This window comes from Mastigoproctus giganteus, chromosome 7 (assembly GCF_048544385.1).
Source record: "Mastigoproctus giganteus isolate SK-2022 chromosome 7, ASM4854438v1, whole genome shotgun sequence".
In the NCBI taxonomy this organism is placed as follows: domain Eukaryota; kingdom Metazoa; phylum Arthropoda; class Arachnida; order Uropygi; family Thelyphonidae; genus Mastigoproctus; species Mastigoproctus giganteus.
In genome coordinates this window covers 176,653,324-176,677,884 of record NC_143581.1, presented here as the reverse complement: position 1 = coordinate 176,677,884, position 24,561 = coordinate 176,653,324, and the positions used below count along the sequence as shown (strand labels likewise).

The following is a 24,561-nucleotide window of genomic DNA, read 5'->3' as shown; positions in this document are numbered from 1 at the left end:
CAAGATACCAAGTAAGTCATGGTGAACCATTTTTTTCCAGTCTTACTCAAGCAGCTGGTTAGAGAAATTGGTCTATAATTGTGAGGAATCAAACGATCTTTTCCAAGTTTCAGTATAGCTATTACACAAGAATGTTGCCAGGAAGTGGAGAATATCTGAGAATATCCGACTGTAAAAATTTAGCAATGATGATAGTGATTTCTAATTGAAATGTTGAAACATTATATAGTAAATTCCGTCAGGGCCAGGAGCACTGTTTCTTGAGGTATCTATAGATTCTTTCAGTTCAGATATTGTGAGTGGTTGGTTATAGGGTAAAGAATATGTAGCTTTGAAATTCAGTTTCCTTTTCTCAGTTTCGGCTTTAATTTTTTGAAAAGATGGTTGATATGAACTTGAGGAGGAAAATTCAGACATTCCTAAAGCATTAACAATCTCCCCAGAGAGGAGATCTCTTTCCCATTCCAGTTAATAATAATAGAAGGTGATATATGATATTTCCTCACTTAGCTTCTTTATTTTTTCCCAGGTATCAGTATCTTTCTTGATTGAGGAGGCAAATTTTATCCATGAATCTTTTTTGGCCTTCGCTGGATGTAACAAGCTTTAGCTCGTCTCTTGAAGTTAATACGGTTGGCAGTGGTGGGTTATTTGCAGAAGGTGTTCCATGCTCCATGTTTTCCTCTTTTTGCTTTGTTACAATCACCATTTCACCTGTGCTTGCTATGCCGATGGTTTCTTATTTGAGACTGGGATGGTGGCTGTTGCAGCTGTTAGTATCTGCATTGTAATTTGATTGGTGACTGTCAATAGCAAAAGACTCAATGATGTCATCATCAAAAGATACATGATTGGTAAATTTTGCCCAATCTACTTTGAAAAATTTCCATTTATTTTTTGTTTCTGTTTGTTTGGAATGGGTGGTTTGAATGCTACATTTATTTTTCAACATAGTCAAAAAATAAATGGGTTTTCACAACCTTCCAGCATTCCTTCTATGAGAGGCCAGAACCTTTTTAACCTCACCTTGTGTGTCTATATATAATATAATATACATAATAAATTTATACCTAAAAAAATGAAATTTCAAAAATTTAACTGTTTTAACATTGATGCAATACAATATATAAAGACTATATATACATATCTCACAATATAGACTAGCACAGAGTAGTGAATTTCCAACATACATCTCTGAGGTCCTGGTTCATCATTCCCATCTGTTTCCATAGCTTCATATTCATGAATATCTTCTCTTGCTGTTCCATCTGAAATAATATTTAAATTTATATTTTAATATTATGTTTATATTCACGTATTCTCAAAGCGTTTGAATCCACATTATTGAGAAATTTTATTTTCAGTTTCAGCTATTCAAAGTGATTAAAAACTACAGGTCAGCATTACACATAGGTGTTCCCCCATGAAAATATAAACAAAAAAAAGTTGAAGAATTTCTGAATTTAAAACACACCATTATCAAGTCTAGGATCACAAAGATAATCTGATAGTTTTCCCCAATGTTACAAAAATAATAAAACCATTGCCTAATTTCTATTTTTTTTTTATTTTTTTTTTTTAGGCATCCAAGTTTTTAGAATACTTTGTTTAAGCCATATATTTATAACAAAGCAGAAAGACTGTCAACATTATTGAGTGATAATAATGATTAATGTACAAATCACATTACAAATAAATATCAAGTTCAAATACTGACACATCAAACCAAGCTATTACAGAAAAGATGGATCACAATTCATACAATCTGAATGCCATGATATGCAGTTGTGTATAGCACATTTCAAGGAAATGCTATGGTTGCAGCAGCTGAACATCACTTATTTACACTGCAATGACAACTCAAATGATGTAGGTCTATCACTAGCTGCCAAAATTTCAAACAGTGGAGTTCCTGAACAAGGAGGGTTGACCATGGTTAGGGATGAAGGGTTGATGGACACAACATTCAATGTGGCTGGTTAACCAGCCACATTGAACACCGTGTCCATCAACCCTTCATTCAACACTCATTGGACTACAATAACAAGACAATCAATCTCTCATTTAGTGCACAGTGAAAGCATAAAATTTCTATTTATAAAAATACCACAAAAAAGTTAGGAGTATGAGAACTGACTGGCTAAAAGAGAAAAACATGAGGATAAGGAGTTTTCCATGTATGTTAATACAAAGAAAAGAATGAATGAGATCAGGCCCTCCAATAATGGGTGCAGTCAAGTCTTAGATAACTCGGCTGTGATATGAACAAGTACTTTGAATCAATATTTGCAGATGAAAGACCCTTTACAACGAGGCAACAGAATTAACAGTATGAAATTAGTAATACTGATATTACAGAAGACTATCAAAAAAATTTTGAGCCTAAAGGCAAAGCTCCTGGAGTATATGGCATATACCAGGTAATTTTGAAGGAGGCAGCACTGAACCATTAGTTAATTATTAGGACATTTTTGGGAGAGATTCCTTTGGATAGAAACACAAATATATCATCAATACATTAAGACAGTTCTAAGATTGAGGTGGGTAACTTCAGACCATTTGGTCTAACTTCATTGGAGGGAAGACCATGGAAACAATGATAAAGGTTCAATACAGGGACATTTAGATAGAAAAGGAATTCTGAAAGATACACAGTGCAGTTTTGCGAAGGTAAAATCATGTTTAACTTGTAAGGTTGCGTGATCTTTATATATTAATAAAATGAGCAAGAAATACCAAGATATCAGAGGATGTTCCTGTTAGGTGTCCTCTAACTTACCAACCTTCATTTCTGAACCACTTAGAACATAAAAATAACAATCTGTTGTCCACTTCAACAGAAAAGCAATTATTTTAAAAAACAAGAAGAGAGTAACAGCCATTTACATGGAACAGTTTCAAACAAAAGATTCTTTGAAAATGACTGTGCCTTTAAAATTAAGATCTAAAAATGAATTTATCACAGCAATTATTCTACAGGGACCAGAAAAGGGTCCTGACATATAACAGTTGTGAAACACTAAGTTTCAACTTGCTAAGAACAAATGACATTACTCTCGGTTCAAATAAATTACACAAGACAACCTTGAAAGATTAACGAATACCTTTTAGTGGACATTTCTCACATGCACAAAATTTGAACATGCAAATCACAATTTAGGATAAATCCTGCTTTAAAAACAAGTTTACAAAAACCAAACAAGGCTAAATTAAGGTAGTCTTTCATAGAGCTAGGGATGTCATAATCCTATTGTAAAAGGCAACTGTAAGACCACAATTGGATTAGTGTGTTCAAGAATGGAGACAGCACCTAAAGAAAGACTGAGCTTCGTGAAAGGATCCAAAGATGAGTAATGTGCCTGGTGAGATTGGCAAAGGGACATTCATGAGGAAAGACTTCAAATATGTGGGCTACAGTAACTAGGCACTTTAGAGGAGATCTAATTGAGATATACAAGGCTCTGAGAGGGGATAGTAAATTTAATAAGAACAAAATTTTCACTGTTATAAATGATTCTAGAATTAGGGGCTGTAAATTCAAATTAAAGGGAAGAGATTTAAATTGAGTTGTAGAAAGTTTTCTTTCAGCCAGCAAATTGTTAATTACTGAAATAAGTTACTTCCATGGGTAGTTTGAAGCTGACAGTCTGGGGAAATTCAAAGGTCAGCTGTATACATGAGTACACAATTTATTTTATCTATTTTCAGCAAAAGTCAAGCGCTACCTTGCACTATATGGCTGATACTAGATATGAATTCAAGCAATTCAACGGATGAAGTTTTGTCAGTGTATCTTGCACAATGCTGTTTATCATTCAGACTTTCCCTTCAATTTTTAACTTTCAAAGAATCCGCACATTGACAGGCAAGCCAGATTCCATATGCAGTTCAGTATTAACATGCAAGCTAGCATTATGGAAGACTAACTGATTAAACTGAATGAAATGACTGAGAATTTAAGTACTGAATAATATCTTGAGTATTTGCAAGAATCTACACTGTTAGAGGATGTTCCTTTATGTCAGTAATGCAATGTTCTTCCAACATGACAACCCCCCCCCCAAAAAAAAATTTTGGACAGCAGAGGTCACAGCACAACTCAACAAATACTAACAATGAAAGTGGACTGACCACAAAGAACCTTTTGCATAGCAGCCATATTCAATCTACCTAATTCAAACTTTTTGACAGCCTGATGTAGTCAAACGGTCAGGAGCAAGAGTGCAATAGCAACACTCTCTGTGGTTCAAGTCCATGCGACTGCTAAATACAATTCACGATTGTATTTGCGATTTACTGTAAACTCCTCTGACCTGGTGGTTGTCCTGGAGTATAAACAAGAACATACATAAAAACACTTATGTACAACACCCAAGACATCTTAAATTTTATTCAAATAATGACTGTGTAAATTTTGGCATTCCTTCTAATTATTGTTTAGGCTTTTGTTCTATAGCACTGTGTTAAAATTCAATAAGTATCACTGAAAATAAAACATCTCTCTCAACACCAGTATATACAAGTGCACCAATGCACCCACTCATATTTAGAGCAAGACAAATTTTATTAAAAAAATGTTTTAAATAAATAAATTAAATAACGATTACAAAATAATGTTGAATGAATAATATCCTCTATTTGAAATTGCTTTTTACTTTTTTTCCTCCCAAACAAAAAATACACCAAATGGTGTATAATGCAAAACACTCCAGCTTGTGTAACACCTTCTGATTCAGGAGAGATGCCTCTCACTGTTGTAACTCTGAGAACTGTATCTATTACTGTTAAAATAATGGATGGCACTAAAAAGTGCACAATTTTAAACAGTGACTTTATTTTCACATACACTCTTTATAAGTTAAGGTTGATCCAGGGAACATAATACTTGCAGGTCTAGATATTAGAACTGCCTAAGTATTATGGAAATCCACCATAATGCATACTACCCCCTCGCCCAAGTTTAAAACCAGTATTTTACAAAATATACTTTCATATTAACTTTAAAAACATCTGGTTTTAGTATTCCATTTTTCTATTTCTTATAGTGTTATGGGTGAGGAACAACAGTTTCTTTGTATACATTGCAATATGGCCCTTCACAGCCACAAATCTAGGTGTTAACAAAAAAAGAAATGACAACCTCGATGGCAATGGCACACATTAAATATAGGCATACTATGTCAGGTAAAAAGCAAGTTAATATATAAATACATGCTCCCCAGCTTATGTAATACTCTACTTAAGGAAATTTAACTCTACGTAAGCTTTTGCCGGCCGGTGCAAACTTTAAAAAAATGTGGAAACGTATTTTGCATCCCATAGGAATAAATGGAGGTATCGTGAAAATATCGTAATGTGAACCCAATAACACGTTGTTTTTTTTGGTAATTTGTTCCAAGGCTTTGAAAGTTGAAATTTTCTCTATGTAACTAAGCAATTTATCTCTCTAAAAGGTCATTTTTATAATGGAAATTGTACTACACTTTCATTGTTATCATATGTTCTGTTATAAGAATCAATTTTGAACACCTTTATGATATTTTTCTAAAGTACATTTCTGGAGGTCACTACCATAAAATAATAAAAACAATTTGCACTTTCCAGTTTATTGGGCTTTTCTGTTAGCACAATCTATTATAAATGGGTAGCAAACTTGATCTTATTACATTTGCAATAATACCGATAATTGGAATTCTGTGGGTTTTTACGTTATGGTAAAATGTGTTCCTCTTCATTGAAATCTTCAATCATATAAAAAACATAAATTTTCAGAATCTTCTCTTCATTCCTATTTACTTATTACAATGGTGAAGAGAAAGGGACCAACCAATGGAAAGTGCAAGTTGTGGCAGTGCTAGGAAATGAAACAAAATAATTTACAAATGAAGATGATTAATTAAGAAGTAAGAAGCAGTAAAAAAGTTTGTCATATATTGCACTGCTTCAACAGTGAATACTATTTTAAAGGACAGTGCATGTATAAAAGAACATCTTAAAGGATCAACGCATTTAAGATCAACAGTGATCACAAAACAGTGTTCAGGTGCTATATCAAAGATGGAAAAGCTATTAATAATATAGATGGAAAATCAGATGCAGAAGCAAGTGCCCCTGAGTCCAATAGCCATTCAAGCAAAAGCAAGATGTATTTATGAAGATATTAAGGATAAGTATCCAGCCAAGTTCGTGGGTGGTTTAACAGGTTCAAGCATTGCGCTGGGTTCCAAAACATTATAGTATACGGTGAAGTCGGCAGTGCTGATTCTGCAGCTGCAGAGAAATTTGTGATACGTTGGAAAAAATCCCTTCTAAATTTCCAAGGCCCTCAACTTCTGCAGAGGCGTGCTTATCAGCTGAAAAGTTAATTCTGGCAACAATGCTTAAAAGGTAAAACTTGCTGACGTTATGGCTGTCTCCTCTCTTTTTGTAATTTTATAATTTTTAAATTTTTGTAATTTTGTACACTCTTATCATTTTTCTGCGCATGAGATAAAAAAATTGAATAAATAATTCTATTTACATATTTGTTGAACGTTTCTTTTTTGCTTCAATCAAATTCAGCATGCATAGTTTGAGTGCTACATAAGCATTTAGGGAAATTCCGACTTATGTAGACTTCCGCGGAACGCAACCCTTACGTAAGTTGGGGAGTGGCTGTAATACTGAACAGTATACATCATATAAAGATATGATGTATACTGTTCACTACCACATTTGTACAATTGTATAAAAACCTATCTTGCAAACAGAACAGTAACCGTCAGTGCTCCGTACTGTTCAGTCACACGACCAATCTATAGAGGATGCCCACAAGGCTCAGTACTTGGTCCACTTCTCTGGAACGTGGTGCTCGACAGCTTTCTAAACCTCGACCTTGGTAATGTGAGATCACAGGCCTATGCGGATGACCTGATCCTGATGCTGGCGGCAGACTCAAGAACTCTAGAGATCTCTGCAAACCATGCTATAAATATCCTACAAGACTGGGCCACCCAAAATCATTTAAAGATATCCCCAACAAAAACCTGCTCCATCCTACTTAAAGGTTCTCTCAATATCAGAAGGCCTCCCCAGATAAAGATTCAGGAAACAACAATTAAGCTTTCCACCGAACTTAAATATCTTGGTATTCTGCTGGATAAAAATCTGTCATTCACACCCCATCTTACTTACCTCCGAAGCAAAATCAAAAAATATTCCGCACTAATAGCTAGAGTCACTCGTCGCGACTGGGGGCTTAAGAAGAGGACCCTAGCCCTCTTCTATAAGGCAGTCTTCTTACCAGCAATAACATACGCATCAGGAATCTGGTTCCACAAGGCGGTAACAGCAGTAAATAAAAGGAAGCTAGAGACAATTCAACGTTCAGTCCTACTGACAATCTCGAGAGCCTGCTGTACTGTAAGCACCCACGCCCTCCAGGTTCTCTTGGGCGCTCTCCCCCTGGACCTGGAGATCGTCCGCTGTGGGTTGCTTTATCAACTATCCAAAGGAAAATCAATCACCTGCCTAGACTACACAACTGATCCGGCAAACGATCTTAAACTCGAGAAAAAACGCCTTCTCACCCACCTACAGCAGGCCTGGCAAACCCGCTGGACGACTTCGACAAAAGGGGAAGTCACCCGAAGATTCATACCGGATAATCAACTAGTGTTTCCCAAAAGTCCAAACTGGTTTTCACCGGGACTGCTGACATCTTACCTGCTCACGGGACACGGCGCAATAAGAGCAAAACTCTCCAGTTTCGGATTGAGTGACACCCCTCTCTGCCACTGTGGACAGCCAGAGACGTGGGAGCACCTCATGCACCACTGCCAACTATACGAAGACCTCCGCTGCCTCTTAATAACTAGAATACGTTTCTCGCCAATAAACCAAGAACAATATCTCCTGGAGAGCGAGGACAACTATAAAGCCTTAACGCAGTTTGCGCAGGATCTTTTTACTAGAAGAACATACCCACAACCTTAGCTGGAATTTTCCCACAAATTAACCACTCGTCATCCATAATAAAGATCCTTAGATGTGTCAACCAAACAAAAACCTAACAGCTACAATCTGAAAAACTAATCATTAACTTAACCTGGATCTGACCACTGGCTTAAACTGGAGTCATTATCTGGACTTGACCACTCACACGGACGGGACAACATGTCCCAGGAATGGCATACGAAGACCTGACAAAGACATTGTGCAGTTTGCTGCCGAAACATCATTAGGCGATCTGAACTGGGTACCCTCACTTGGTTCACTTTCTTTCCCTTCCCTTGGCAGGGAATGGTTACTCTGTAGCCCCCCCTGCCATCCTCTATCTTCACCTGGTGAGGCATGGGCCTGCCCCGCCGACTTTTGGGGTTATCTTCACTATTGACCCCATATTTCTGTCTTTCACCCCCCAGTCTTCAGTCTACCTTCCCTCTCTAGCTATCTCGCGACTAGTGTTTGACCCTTGCCAAAACTACACAAGCCCCACACTAAAATTTTAAAAAAAAAAAAAAAAAAAAAAAGGAACTCTAACCCGTATAACTTATATCTCGGCCTGACCCAATTTCTAGCGTTTCTCCCCCGCCTCCATTTTTTTTTTTTAGGTCCTAGCCACTGAAATCTCAGGAAATTAGGTGGCAGGACCTGCCAGAGTAAATAGTAAATTTCTAAAATACTGGTGTACCTGGCCTGCCTCCACGAGGTATAGTGTGGGCAAAAGTGGGCCTCATTTGAGACCCAACGGCTAAAAGACCAGATGAACAACGGTACAAAACATTACACGCCACAATATCCACACACTTTTAAACCTCTGGCCTCTACAGTGTTCTGTATAACACCACAATGTATATTACGCAGAGATGGGGGAAACCCCTGGTGCCGTTAGACCCTAAACACACTATACACTATACCACATAGAGGCGTGAAAGACATGACAGAGTAATCTATAGCAAGGCAGCACGTGAAATGATAAATTAATGAAACTAATCGAGGTTATAAAACAATGATTACATAAAATTAAAAAGAAATATAGCATAAGAACTAAGGTATATACAGTCGATCCTCAACTTAAGACTGAATTCCGTTCCAATGACCACATCATAAGTCGATTAATTCATAAATCAGACATAATTCCATTTTATGTACATAATGCATATATTATTATTTTCTATTTAATTGTTTATTTATTAAACTATTTTTTCTTTTTATTCTATATTTTAATTTTATGTTTAGTTTAGTTTGTGCAAATCTCTAAATTCCATTTCTTTATAGCACATTATTTCTTGAACATCCATCACCTAGGAGTGTCAGTGTTGCCATTCGATCAGATATTTCATGTTATATGCATTAAATAAGTTACCAGAATTCTCCTTGATAAAAATTAATACATTTGGAATTTGTATTTTGTTTCAGTCTGTTACTAGACTTCAAAGCAAAAAAGATATTTCCCCCTTTTTTTTTTTTTTTTTCGATCCCTGTAAGCATGATTAACATAGATAGATAGACGGGGTTTTGAATGCAGATACACAGAATTAACGGTTAAGAAAAAATGCATCTAACTCAAAATTTATGATTTTGGGACATTTCATGGGCTTATCCATGCAGACACTCCCTTTAATACCACTGACTGCACTGGTAGTTGAGGTAGTTGTATGGCAGCATCACAGCTGTGTAAAACATTAAATTTTTTTCTGTAAACATCCATCATTTCCAGAAAATGTCTGGATTATCATAACTTGCACCATAAATAGAGGAGAGACTATACATTATATAGATCATTGCTTATAATCAAATTCACAAATGTCAATCTTCCATGGACAGAGGTGGACCTAGAGGGCAAGCAATACCATACTCAGTAAGGAGTCTACTGAGCACTGCCTTTCTATAGGCACACTCAGTCACATATTTGTTTAGGTCTGCATTAAGGGTTTCAACTTGTGAGAGCATCTGATGTGGCAGGAATCTATCAGACAGAGATGTAAGCAGTTGTGGAAAGAGCAAAGTGAAGGAGATGAGACTACTTGCAGGGCCCTCCAGCAAAACATATCCTAGAAAGAGAGTGCAGAAAATTTCCCTACCATTATCTTGATTGTTGTCACTGGGTGACACACATCTATTTGAGCAAGAAGCCTCGGCATTCCCCCCCCCCCCCTTGGCTCTGTTTGCTAGTGATTTCTCATAAACTGCCTTTGCCTGTCGAACCTTTTCTGTGGCTCTATTACAGATCATCTTGTAACTGTTATAGGCTTCAGTACTTTTTACTGCTCTGTAACCTTTCCATGTCACCTTTTTCTGTTCAAGTAATGTGGCAACTTCACTATTCATTCAACTTGGAACCCTCCTCGTGGAGTATTTTTTTAATGGTAAATACGCATTTAAGGCATCTGTGATTAATGTTTTAAAAGCATACCACAGTTCAAATGTATTCATTCTCTGTGCGATATCTACCCAGTTAATAGAGACCATGTAGTACCTTAAGGCATCATAATTTCCTTTTCTGAAATTAAAACCCATTCCTTTGCCTTTTACTACTGCTACCTCTCTCTCTCATCATCATCCACCGTAGAACTCCATGATCACTTCCTGCTACTGGTTCCTCTACTGTGAGCCGTTATGTCATCTGGTTCATGGGTGATGATGAGGTCTAGGATATTCTTTTCTCTAGTACTTTCCCTGACATGTTGATACAAATAACAGTCATCTAGTTGATTTAAAAATTTTGTTCCCCATGTCGAGTTTCCTTCCCATTTACTCCAATCAATTAGAGGCAAATTGAAATCACCCATAATAAGACATTGATGCTTACTTGACAATTCCATTTGCATGTAGAGGTTTCATCATAATCTTCACAATCACCTGGTCTGTAGATTACTCCTACTCGCATTATACCTTTGTTTCCAACTATCTCACACCATACAGATTCTATACTAGCATGTGAAACATCTGAATCCGGGAAAGCTATCGTCGCACTCAGGCTGCTTCTGATAAGAAGATTACCCCACCACCCCTTCTATCTACCCTACTTTTCATTCCTTCTATCTACTCTATATAGGTCAAAGATAACTCCTATATTTGTATGTTTAAACACTTTTGGGATTGGAGAATCTAGGGTTGACTGCTGAAGGGGATCTGCTTGAAGGAGAACAGCATATATTCCAATTTCTGTGGGTTTATCCTGAGGCCAAACATTAATTAAGGTAAACTGCCATCTCTTGGAGCTTATGTCAATTTGTAGTAGTTACTATTTGTAGTAACTCGTCAACATAACAGATTAAATCAAGACTTTCTTTGATAAGTAGAGATGAGGGCAGCAAAAATAAACCCAGAAAGAACCCCCTCCTTGAGGAATGTCAGCTGAAATCCATCTGGTATAAACATGTCCTCTTGTGAACACTTGACCACTTAGTCCTGCAGCAGTGAAAAGAGAAGTGGAAAATTACCCCTCTGATTTAGTAGTGGTTTGAAGCTGCTGAAGAAGTGGAAAAATCCAAACAGAATCAAATCCAGCCTCTATATCAATATAGAATACTGCAAGTTTGGCTTTACTTTAAAAGTGAAGAGGATAATATTGATGGACTCACTACCACATAGATGTACCATTACTAGGAGGCTGGTAATGGTACACCTATGTGGTAGTGAGTAATGGATCTGAGGTGTACTTGGGAGAATCTGTTTGGTGAGGATGGGAAGACGAGCCTTCTCTAGAACTACTAAGTGATAGGAGGAGTTTGAGATGGGCCTGGAGTGCCTCACCATTGTTGGAACATTAACTTGAAGCAGGGGTTATCTTATGATAGAGATTTTCCAGAGCAGTGGAAAGAAATGCTTGGTTAGTACCACATTGTAAACGGTAAGAGGATCAACGATACATTAGTTCATCATAAAATTCCTAAGCCAGAGTACACCATCTTCCCCCACTGTTGCTGTAATTAGTTTCACATTAACAGTAGATATCAGGGTTTTTTTTTTTTTTTCTTTTTTTGTAACAAACTGTTGCTAGTAGCTCATGCTGAAGTGCACTAGGTAGTATGGATGATCAACCTGGTCTTCTTGCAGAGAAGCAGGGACTCTGGCAATGTAGTGCCAGTATAATCCAAGTCCAAATGCTGAGGAGAATTCAGGGTATGAGGTCTTCCCAATACCCAGAGTTCTGTTAGTGTAATAGTAACAGAGGCATGTGATGTAAGAAAACAAGCATATGAGCTTATGTAGCATCAGCCAAAAAAAAAAAATTCACACAACCATTCTCTCTAAAAGTTTGTCCAGTTCCTCCATGAATTTATTTAAGCTATCAACTTCCACAACCACAGATGGAAGTTTGTTCCAGCAATTAACCACACGCTAGTTAAATGCGAATTTCTACACATCTATTCTACAGCTGTCTTTCCTCAATTTGAATTTATGCTCCCTTAGGTTCGTAGCCTGAACAAGCAAAAGAATCCCATCAATATTTAGCATGCTCAACCCATTCAAGGCCGTATACACCTCAATCAGATCATCTTGCAGGTGCTAGTCTCCAACAGCTGTAATTTGCGGAACTTAAGCCTCTCTTGATAAGAGAACCCCTTCGTTCTCCTCGCCAATCTTGTTGCCCTTCTCTGTACACACTCAAGCAAATTTACATCCTTCCTAAAATGAGGCCTCCAGACCTGTATGCAGTACTCAAGGCGTGGCCTGACCATTGCCTTATACAAAGGGATAATCACCTCCTTTTCCCTGCTAGCAAAATTCCTGTATATCATTGACAAAACCCCAAGACTGCTCTGGCAGCCTATCTGCATTGCTCAGAAAACTTCATATCTGACTGCACAATTACTCCCAGGTCTTTTTCATTTTCTACCACCCTAAGTGTAGTACCACACAGTTGGTATGTTCCTCCAAGGTTACACTTCTACCCATATGCAGAACTTTACCTTTGTCAATGCTAAACTTCAGTTGCCACTTCTCAGCCCATCTGCCCAAATTTTCTAGATCCTGTTGCAGTAGCACACTACCATTACTGTCATTAACAACACTGCCAACCTTTGTATCATCTGCAAACTTAAACACTAAGCCTGATATACCTTCACCAATATCACTGATAAATATACAAAACAGTGGACCCAACACCGAACCCCATGGGACTCCACTAATAACATTAACCCACGAAAAGCAGCGTCCATTGATTACCACTCTGTCTTCTCCCACTCAACCACCCTTTTATCCATTGTAGCAACTTACCCTTAATACCATTCTGCTCCAATTTGTACAGTAGTTTTCCATGCACAACAGTGTCAAAAGCTTTCCTGAAATCCAAGTATATGATATCAAAATTATTTTTTGCATCCAGTTTCTTTGTAACTACATCATTGTATCCAATCAAATTTGCCAGACAAGACTTTCCCTTAACAAAACGTGCTGTGTCTGAATTATTGATGCAGTCTTGTCTAGATGATCCTGCAATGCATCTTTAACCAGTGACTCCATTATTTTACCCGGAACAGAAGTTAAACTAACTGGTCTGTTATTACTCGTGTCACCCTTTGATCCCCCTTTGTGAAGTGGGGATACATTTGCACATTTCCAGTCCGTAGTTTTTGATGGCTCAAGACTTCAAGCAATTGAAAGTAATACATGTCTTTGAGTAAGCAATTCTGTTATTTGCATCATGGGACAGGTTCTATATCTTGTGGGGGCACTACTTTTCATTGGAAAAACTCTCCATGATTTGGTGTCCGCCATGCTTTGGACCAAGCAGAGATGGTATTCTTTTCTGTAGCAGTATAAGATACCATGGAGTTTAGCCAGTTGGTAATTAAGCCTATGGAAAGCTCCACTTCACAATGCTCTAATATAGACCAAAGGATCACAGAGGCTGCTAAACATTGGAAAACATGCAGAAATTTGGGGTTAGTTATGGTGATAGGTTAGTTAGTTATAGTTATGGGGTTAGTTATTAAGAGGTGCCAGAGTTTGGTGGTGAAACAAGAATGAGGAGATGATCATGATCTGACTGGAAGACAGTTTCTGGGTGGAGGTCCATGTACATGGAATGGAAGGCAGGATGAGGTCAAGTTGATATCTACCTCAATATTTACAACTAATATTACAATCATATAATAAAAATGTTATTAGTGTTGGATAATAATAGTGTTAGATTTTTGTATTTAATTATTAAAAGTAATAAAAAAAATTATACTGAAAATATAAATGCTGATCAGCAGAAATTAAATCCTGGTTTGAAAAATTCATAACTAGTGGTAATTAACTATTCTTGCACTCCACTGCCTGTGAAAATCCAAGTTGTCTACAGTATTTTATGTCTTAGCTCCCTAGTCAAAATGATTAGATGCCACTGAAATTGATATTCTGAACAACATTCATTTTATTTATTGCTTGTCTTTATGCTTCATTTATCAATTACTGCATTTACTGTATGCCATAACACAAGTGAAGTGACAAAAGTTCAAGTTGTGTAACTTGACGATGTTGCTTTAAATTCTAAGATGCCCTTAGACATTTTTAATTTATTTTTCAGTAGACCACCCTTGTGAAATATGTACCTTCAATTCTGAATTACTCAATTGCTACATAATGTGGCATAATTACATGGATAGTAATATCACATAATGTGATATGTTTTTACTTTCATTAAAGGTTTATTACTGAATTCAATAAATAGCAAAAGCTTAAAGTCACATAAATAAATAACTGCTTGAATTAATTAAAATATAGAATATCCCTTCGAAAAAATAATTCATTCAATTAGTTAGTGTACTCAATACTGAGCTGATTGGTTGGGATAATTATATCCAATTTCCAAGATTATTCCAAAAGTCGGTTCTTTCATATCAGGTTTTTATATTATCTGTAAACAGAAGGGGATAACAACATAGGAACAATTTTCCTATGTTGTTATTCCTTATTAAAAAAAAAAAAAAAAAAAAAAAATAGGCTCCACAGGTGAAAAAAAAAAAAAAAAAAGATTTGAGCTGCCCAAAACCTTTATGAACATATAATATTCAAAGAAGCTTTCAATTCCACACTTACATTTGAAATGCAATTGCCTACAAACTATAATAAAACTGAAATGTACATCAGTGTATCTACCTGCAGTTTCAATTATAATTTCAAAATTGTAAACACAATTTATGGACATTGTGTGTAGGTATTCACATGAACACATTCATTTGGGTATTTCAACCACAGAGAAAATTTTTCAAAATACCTAACATCAAATACTATCATAATATTGAAACAAAAGGTTTTATTTAACCAACCAATACTATAATTTGAAGGAAAAAAAAATTCAACCAAGTCTGCATAATTTGTACACAAATTATGTTACTACTATCATTTATTATAAAAAGTAATAATTACCAGAGCCAAATCCTCTTCCTTTTCTCCTCTTCACCTTCTCTTTCAACTTTTGAACACTTTCTGTTAGGAGTAAAAAAATAAAATTCATAACTAGAAAATTCACAATTTGAAAAAGATAAAGAATTATCAATGTTAATTTGTAGTTGCCAACTAACTTAACATTTGCTTTGGGCATAAATTAAGAAAACTGTTACACCTTGATTACATATCAAAGAATAAGTATATAAACAAGATGTGCATCAATATATTAGAACTGAGGGCAACCTAATAGGCATATATAAGTTAAACTATTTTCAATACCATAATAAAAATCCATAATCAACATGAAATGCAGTAACAAACTCAGAAACATAAGAGAGGATAACAGGAATAACACAAGAGCAAAATGTTGAAAAATGTTTTCCTTCAGCAGGTTTTCCTTCATCTCTAACTCAGTCCTTGGATTTATGCAGAATATTCTTGATACTCTTGAGTCATCTGCTGTAAACACCAATATGTCTAGGTGCGTGACACATTGTTCTTGTATTGCACATACTGTATTGTGATGTCAATTATTGCACAGTGAACTGCCAACACAGCCCATACAATATACTGCACCCTTTGCTCACCACAAACATCCACCTTGCATTAATGCTTTACAGTTCTGTCAGTAGGAGGTGGTTTCACCTGTTCGACAGCATTCTTTGTACACCTTAATCATAGTGAGCAACCAACAAGAGATGCCATTTCCAATATGGAAGTATCCGATACACGAGCTCCACATGTGTAATTCGGTGCAATGATGTGCGAGCTTAAAAATTAAATGACTCAACTTGGCATGGTAATTGATGCCACACATTCTGATGAGTATCTCAGAAACTGCAGTCCTGCTGGGATTTTCACAAATTACTGATGTCAAGTGTAATGAAAATGGCTGAATAACCAAATAACACCCGGGCAACGATGATCCAGTGTCAGGAAACTTGTCGATGAAAGATGCCAACAGAGGTTGACAAGACTTGTACAGGGTAAGACAAAGGCAACAGTCAATCAAATAAAAACCCAGTACAAAACTGGAAACCAAAAAGGCATTTCAGAATGACTAACTCACCATGCCACAGATGGAGCATCATAACCAACAACCAAACTAGGCTCCACTCCTGTCAGCAAATAAGAAGGTACAGTTACAGGGTGCTCGAAAACACCATCATTGTACAGTGGATTGGAAAATTGTTGGTTGATCTGATGAATCATGGTTCTTGCTATTTCATGCTGAGAAGACCAGATATGGTGAAACAGCATGAGTCTATGGTTCAATCCTGTAGGCTGGTGGATGTAATGGTATGGGGGTGTTTTCATGATGCACAAATGGGCCCACCAATACCATTTGGATGCCACAGACATATGTGTACATACATTGAGTTGGCTTTGCATTAGCAATACCTACCTACAGGGCCGGCCCAAGGTATATTGGCACCTCGGGAGGGGAGACATTCCTGTGTCCCCTTCCGGATAGAAAAAATTTAAGGTGTTTTTACTGAGTAAATATTTTTTTGCTAGAGAAAAGTTAAAAAGACAAATGTAAACACAAAAAAATACAACCAGAATATTTATAATGTTTTAATTGTCATAATATTAACAATAAAAATTTTACAAAATTTTTTATAAGGATATTTATCAAAATACCAGCTGCGGGTTGCAGTAATGTTTGCCTTTAACCCGATCAAAGTCCGCCCTGTTTTTGTCTAATTTTTAACCCTAACTCGAAAGTTGCTCCCCCCCGAAGAAAACTAATAATTTTCATAATTTCTACTCAATTTTCCAAATTGAAACTCTCAATATACATAAACAGAAGTATATTCTTTGATTTCCTACCTTTAGCGTTCAGCAAAAACTATTAATTCACTCTAAAACAGCAAAAATGTACGATCACATTTCAATTTATTAAATTTTGATGTCGGCAAAACAAGATCCAAGCTTTGAAAATAAAACGCGTTACTTCATTAGTTCAAAAATTCGCGCGTCAGCTCAGCGCCTCTGGCTAAAACGAATCAACGCACGCAGAGAGATAATTGACTGGTCAAGCTTACGTAATTAACGTTACCAAGGTGATCCAAGGAGAAAATGAAACTGTAAACAACTTTCGTGGAAAACAAACAGTTGAGCATCATTACTTTGCAAACACTAATTTGCATGGCTCACTCACAACAGTAGCTTTATTGCTTTTCGTAATTGTTGTACGAAAGAATTGCAACAAATTGGTTTTGAAAAACTAAAATATTGCATTTCCTTTCTTCAATATGTATTATCTACTAAAAGAAAATCAAGGAAATTCATCTACTGGAAGCTATACTGGAAACAGAAAGAAAAAAACTGTTGTAAAACTGATCACTACAATGCGCATTTCATAAAAAAAAAAGTTCGCTTTATTGTAATTGTTTCTAGAGGACTAAATCGGAACAGCAGTTTCATGGATGTATATTTGATCTTCTTACGAAATTTCAAGAAAATATTTCTATTCATAGCTGCGTTATAAACTTCGAAAACTGATATCGAAGGAACTTCACATGCATCTCACTGGTGTACAAACGAAAAAAAAATGCGCAGCTAGTAACAGATTGTGAGAACAATCCGTTACTCGTAGTGAGGGATTGGGAAATTGTAAGTAATTGTTATTGAATACTTCAATATTTCCTTGATATGCATTTGATATCATCAAAAAATTTCCAGAGAAAAATTGAATTTTCATTATCACACAACGCCCGAAAAATTCACCATAAAATGTCATGTGTTTCAATGTTTGAATTCCATTCTGAGCTGCAAATGTAATTTCACTTCTCTTGCGCTGACAGAGTAGCCGTTCACCAAATGAAGAAAAACAGGGTTCATTTTCATGAAATTTCCAATTCCCTTCTTTCAACTTGAGGGGAAAAAACTCCTTAGGGGAGGGAGTCCACCCTTTCTAGTCCGACCCTGGAGAGAGAGAGAGAGAGAGAGAGAGAGAGAGAGAGAGAGAGAGAGAGAAATAAAAAATACCCTTTTGGTGGGCAGAAGGCCAAGAGATTGTCAAAGGTCCAGAGCGCTAACTTTCATTTATTTTATTTTTTTATATTATTATTATTTTTTTTTTTCTTGTGTTGTTCTAGCAATACATCCTGGATTGGGGCTTCCCTGGGTCGGGATAGTGCTTCTCCTCTTTTCTCCTTCCCTCTCTTTATCTTATACAAGTTTTTCTTTCCTCCCTGGGAACTTTTTTTTTTGGCTGATGCTGCACAAGCTCATACACTTGCTTTCTTGCATCACATGCCACCACTACTACTACTAGTAGTAGTAGTTCCCCAGGGAGGAGGGCGTGCAGTTAGTAGGGGAGATCTTGCCCTCCTGCTAGGGACGAGTACCTGGAGGCAGTCGTCCAGGTGATCACTGCTTCCAGGTAGCCAGAATGCCCAAATACAACATCACAATACAGAACACACACATAAGCTCACAAACAGTTTTTCTTTCCTGTCACTTTCTCCCGTGCGGAATGAAAAAATTTTTTCTCTCTCTCTTGCCTTCCTTTTCATCTGTCTTCATCCAACATGGGATATTCCTAAGCGGGATGATTTTTTTTTTTTTTCACGACACACACTGGCCTTACCCTGACAATGCGTAAAAACTGAACAGAGCAACGAGGCCGAGATGAACTTTTGTTCCAGGAGCCGCCCATACAAAAACAAAAAATAAATAAAGAAAATAAATAATAATAAAAAAAACAGCATTGCAGCTCTAAGTCAGCTTCATCCTAGGATGCCGAAACTGCAATTGTTTTAGAGAACAATATTTTGCATTTTTACTTTCTAACATTATTTTGCATTATAGCTCTGTTACAATATTTTGCTTCGTTTCTTTATATTATTGCTGTAGCAAACGATATCGGTGTGTACGACGTTTCATCACAGATGCTGGAGTTCTAATTAGTTAGTTCATCCTAGGATGCGGAAGTACTAATTAGTCCGATTTTGATCTGGCGCGCATTTGAGAAATCCCATTGCTTTACTGCAATTGTTTTAGGGAACAATATTTTGCATTTTTACCCTAGAGAGAGAGAAAAATAAAAGTATTTTTTCTTTTTTTGTGGGAAGCAGGCCAGGAGGTTGTCAAAGGTCCAAAGCTAACTACTTGGCAATGTTATAATAAATGAAATCCAAATCTTTTTCAATTTTAGAAAAAATAGTGTAATCATTAATTATTAGTAAACAATATTATATTATTACGTGTATGAAATGCAAGTAATTTATAAATAAACAATGTTATCATGAATAATGTTTGTGTTCAGTGTATTCCTGTGCTGCTATTGAATTGCAATATGTAATGTTGCATGTGAAAGTTTTGTTCCACAGAATGGTTGTTTCCTCTTACTGAATTTTATCTGAAAAGATAATGCTTTCCAAAATCTGATTGCGTTCTCTTTTTTATTTTTGATTAGGGTATACTACTTTTTTTTTTAATTTGTCTCTTGTTTATGACATTCTAATGGCTGTAATTTATTGATATTTTCTACCAAAAAAAAAGAAAAAAAAAAGTAAATTTTGGCTTGTCATATTTTTAACACAGCAAAGCAAAATGAAGTTCAAATAAATATCTTTATTTTTATAATAAAATGTTAACACTCATATTTACATTCAGCATAAAACATAATAGTAGAACTGAAACTAAGCTGGTATATGGTTCATCAGTACATATTTACATTCTGCATATAACACAAATAGTGCCCAGGTAAAAACAAATCAGATGGCAGCAGTTGGTGTTTGTCCAATAGATCAGCATCTTTCGAAAACAAGAGAAGCAAAGTTCTGAAAGGTGGAATGAATTTCTTTGTTTTCCACAAGATGATGTTCCAATCCAGGATGAAAATCTCTAACACAATTTTTTTTCTCAAGTCCTCATAAATGTCACAGTCAAATAACACATGCTGTCACTCTTCATGTTGTCCGCAAGAGCAGAAGTTAGTATGAAAAAGTCCGAATTTGCACAGTTTATCGTTTAGCGACAGTGTCCAGTGGTGAGATATGACTTCTGCATCGATAGGGAGAACCATTATCTTCTGCCTTTATCCGTTAGGTAGGTAACCTCTGGAGAAAACTTTCTAGTAACCTGCGAGGTCAGCGATATGTCCCATTGTGTCTGTCATAATGGGACACATCGCTGTCCCATTGTGTCTGTCATAAGGTAGAAAGTTTGTTCCTGTTGTTTTTCTTCTCACCTTAGATGTTATGATTATTCATGTTGATTCTAATATCAAAGAAGTCGGTTGGAATTGCTTGTTTTCAATCTGTAACACAACCCTCTGTAAACTACGTAAAGATCTAGTGGAATAGATCCTGCCAGCACTTGAAGAGCTGATAAAACTGGACAGTAGGCAAGCATCAGGGCTAGTAGTATGCTCCTTTTTATAGAAATTAATTTTTTTTGAAATGTTTTATTCTGTAACCTCTGAAACCAGACTCCAGTGCTGAAGGTTACAATAGGGATGCCTTATTGAAACTTCAGCATCCACTGATGAAGATGACTGCCAAGAAAGTGAACATCACAACAGCACAAACAAAGCGTGACTATATCGGAAAGAATAAAGTCACCGAATGAAGAAAAACTGCTGGCCTCCAAAATATCCACACAGCCCAGAACATTATGTCATCTGCCAGGTACGAGGGCTGCAGCAAGAACACCAATCACTATAGGATTGTCCTTTCGATAATGTAATGGTAACCCAGATAGTGATTCACGCCAGATGTTAGAAGAACAGATAACAATGAAATTAGCTTTCTAACAAACTTTTTAGGAACATATCATGCAGCAAGTTAAAACTTGGAAAATATGTGGAATAATAATGGTTGGTCCGAAGTAACAGACTCAAAAGAGAAAGTAACAGACCGATTAGCAGCATTTACAGATTTTTTGGTATTTGTTTTTAGATAGATGCCGAAGAAATTACATAGTGCTGTAATATCCTGAAGATAAACAGTTTCATTCAACGATAAATGTTCTTTTTTTTCCAGAATACGTACCAGTAAAATAGCAAAATGTGAACTGCATGCTACATTATGCTATGCAAATATGATTTTATACACAAAGAATATGGAGATTTATGTTGAAAGACAACAACCAGACAACTTTTCAAGAACGTCCGGATGTGATGAATCAGCTTGTTTGCCCTATTGAAGAAACTAATCACAATATGCTCCTATAACAACTGGTTCTAGCGTTGTCTTTGACTACTAAAATTTTACGAGGAAACACCGTTTGTTGGCTCGCTGAAAAAAAAAAGAAAAGAGAACTGCCAGCTGAATATCACAAAAAAAACCAGAAATGTGCTCCCACACAACCCACTTTGACAGCTCTATAGATAGCAACGGTGGTGACAGTAGAAAGCCAGAAATTACGCTTCAATATGATTGAATGTGGAATAGACCCATAGGATGAAATGTGATCTACTTCATGTCTCAGGAAAGCAGAAAATGACCAATGGCATTTTTTTTTTTTTGGATCCCTGACATTTCAGGAATTAATACCATAAGCAACCCGCAGAACAAAAATCCAGAAGTGAATAATACACACGAAGAGCTTCTCATAGAGATTGGCATCAGTAGTGAAATCACACAACTCTAAAAAAGAGTAGCCATTCGGTCTCTGCCAAAACTACTTCATGTAAAAGCTGCAGAAGTACAGTTGCATCCAGCCAAAAGAAGATTTATGATCCTTCTGAAGTTTACACACCTAACCAAGAAGCTATGCTAATACTAATATAATCCCTAAATGAATTTAAAAAAAAATTAACGTGTCAATCTAATCTTTAGCAATAAAAATAATGAGCTATGTTTAGCTAATCTATAGCTAAATAAGGAAGATGTGGTAACCTAAATCTAAATGAATAAAAAAAGATGTGTCAACTTAATCTCTACGTTAATAAAAAAAATAAATAAATGTGCTAATGTAATCCTAAACAAATAAAAATTAAATAAATGTGCTAATGTAATTCTAAACAAATAGTGTAATTCTAAAAGTGCTAGTGTAATCCTAAAGGAATATAAGAAAAGTTATAAATATTGTAAATTTAATTTCTAACTGAATAAAAAAGTGTGCAAATTTTCATTAGTAAACCGAACTGAATGAAAAAGTTGTATTAGTCTTATTCCTAAATGAATATATATCTGTAATAGTGTAATCCCTAAATGAATATGAAGAAGCTGTATCAGGCTAATTTCTAAATTAATTAAAATAAAATAAAAATCTGAACTTATCTGCTTGAATAATGAAAAGCGATGCTGAATTCTAAATATAAACTAAATCTACTTTGTCATAATGTACAAGTGCACCAGGAAGATAGAATAAAACTAAGGCCTTCTGCATTATGTTGCTCAAACTAACTTGCAAGAAACACCCCACTTCTGAAAGAATGTCTCATAAGAAGTGACCTGCTGAAAAAGTTGTAGTAGCGACACACACACATTTGTAGACTATTTTATTTAGCTGTACTGTTTTATATTAGCATACATAATTTTTGCTACGTTTGTGTATATAAATATACATATAAATTATGTATGCTAATATAAAGTAGTTTAGCTAAATAAAAAAAGTCAACTTGATAAGTGTGTATTTTTAGTCATCACTGTCACTACTTTGAACATTTTCTTTAGGTATCTTCCCAAAACATAATTCACAGACAGTCTTCGAGTGCTCCTTACAAACTCGTTCTAAACATGCTTCGCAGAATTTCTTTGTTTTACGATCTTTCTTCCTGGGACACTTGTAACATCTACCTGGCTTAGGTGGACACTGTTGGGAAGGTCCAGGAATTTCTTCTGGTGGAATACAAGCATATTTCGCTGCTTTAGCATGAAGATATTTTGGAAGAGTTACTGTGGCTGCTCTTTTACGGAGCTGTGGATTCACTAAACTTTTTCCAATCTCTGCGAGAAACTCGCTTCGAGGGAGTCTCACTTCTGGATTATTGCTACGGAAAATAGCCAAGGCATTTATTCCAGCAATGTTCAAAATCCTGTGGAAAAGTACCATTGGCCACCTTCTGGTTTTCCGATAAGTAGTATACATTCCACACATTTCATCCAAGACATCAACTCCACCTTTGGTCATATTATAAAACTTAATAATTTCCGGCTTTCTTTTGTTGCCACTGTCAGGATCTATAGTATCGTCGTGGTGCTTAGTCGATATTAGGATCACATTTCTGGTTTTTTTTGGTACATAGGACACAACTGTGGTCTGATCTTGGAATGCGAACAAACTACTAGTCGGCTCGCGTTCCTTCACATTGACCAATTCAGCTGGTAGCTCACGTTTATTTTTTCTTAGTGTGCCAACAAGAGTAATGTTTTTTTCTCGTAATTTAGAAGCCAGAGGCACACTGGAGAACCAATTGTCTGTGGTCAAATTACGGTTGGTTCCTTCAATTGGGCGAACAAGCCGCATCACCACATCAAGGGGCGAATTTGACAATGCATATGGCCCAGGAGGTTGTCTCCCCACATAAACTTCCATATTGAACGTGAAACACATCTTAGCATCGGCTAATGTAAATATTTTCAGTCCATATTTTGCCGGTTTACTTGGGATGTATTGAAGGAATGAGCATCTACCCCTGAATGGCACTAATTGTTCATCTACAGTTACATACTCTGAAAGTGAGTAAAATCTCTGGCATCTCTCCAAAAACATGAAAAAAATTTCACAAAACGCTGCAAGTCGGTCCGATTCTTTTCTAATGTGTCTATCACTCTTGCTATCGAATCGCATAACCCGAAGGAGGAATGAAAACCTCTTATGGGTCATAACCGATGACAGCAATTCCGGACCAAGTCCATCTTTACGCCACATATGTTCTGCGTTTATCCCTGCTAGCCCAGACATTCCTGACAATATTAAAATACCTATCAAAGCTCTCATTTCATCGTTATCTGTTTTTCTAGCATCCTTGGCCAACGAAAAATTAGAAGATATTTTATCAACGTATTCGTTAGTATGTCTCACTATATGAGTTATCATTTCATTATCGAAAAATAATAAAAAACAATCAATTGGTGATTTGGCGGACTTACCTGCAGCCTTCACACCTGGTAAATGAATAATGTTACCTCGAGCTGCGCGAATATTTAGACGAGGGGCAACTTTCCTCCACACCGTGCTTTTATCCTTTCCGATATATACATCCTCCTCCAGCTGCTCCCAGTCGCTGTCACT

General features: G+C 36.3%; 1 protein-coding gene across 1 annotated transcript in view; it reads right to left on the bottom strand.

Moving 5' to 3' along the window:
* tsu (40S ribosomal protein S12 homolog tsunagi) overlaps positions 1-24,561 on the bottom strand; it is a 93,757-nt gene that overhangs the window by 54,782 nt on the left and 14,414 nt on the right. The window contains exons 2-3 of the mRNA XM_090377210.1: positions 15,346-15,405; positions 1,191-1,268 (exon numbers count right to left, since the gene is read on the bottom strand). Coding sequence (XP_090233336.1) covers positions 1,191-1,268; positions 15,346-15,405 — 138 coding nt within the window. The remainder of the gene's footprint in view (positions 1-1,190; positions 1,269-15,345; positions 15,406-24,561) is intronic.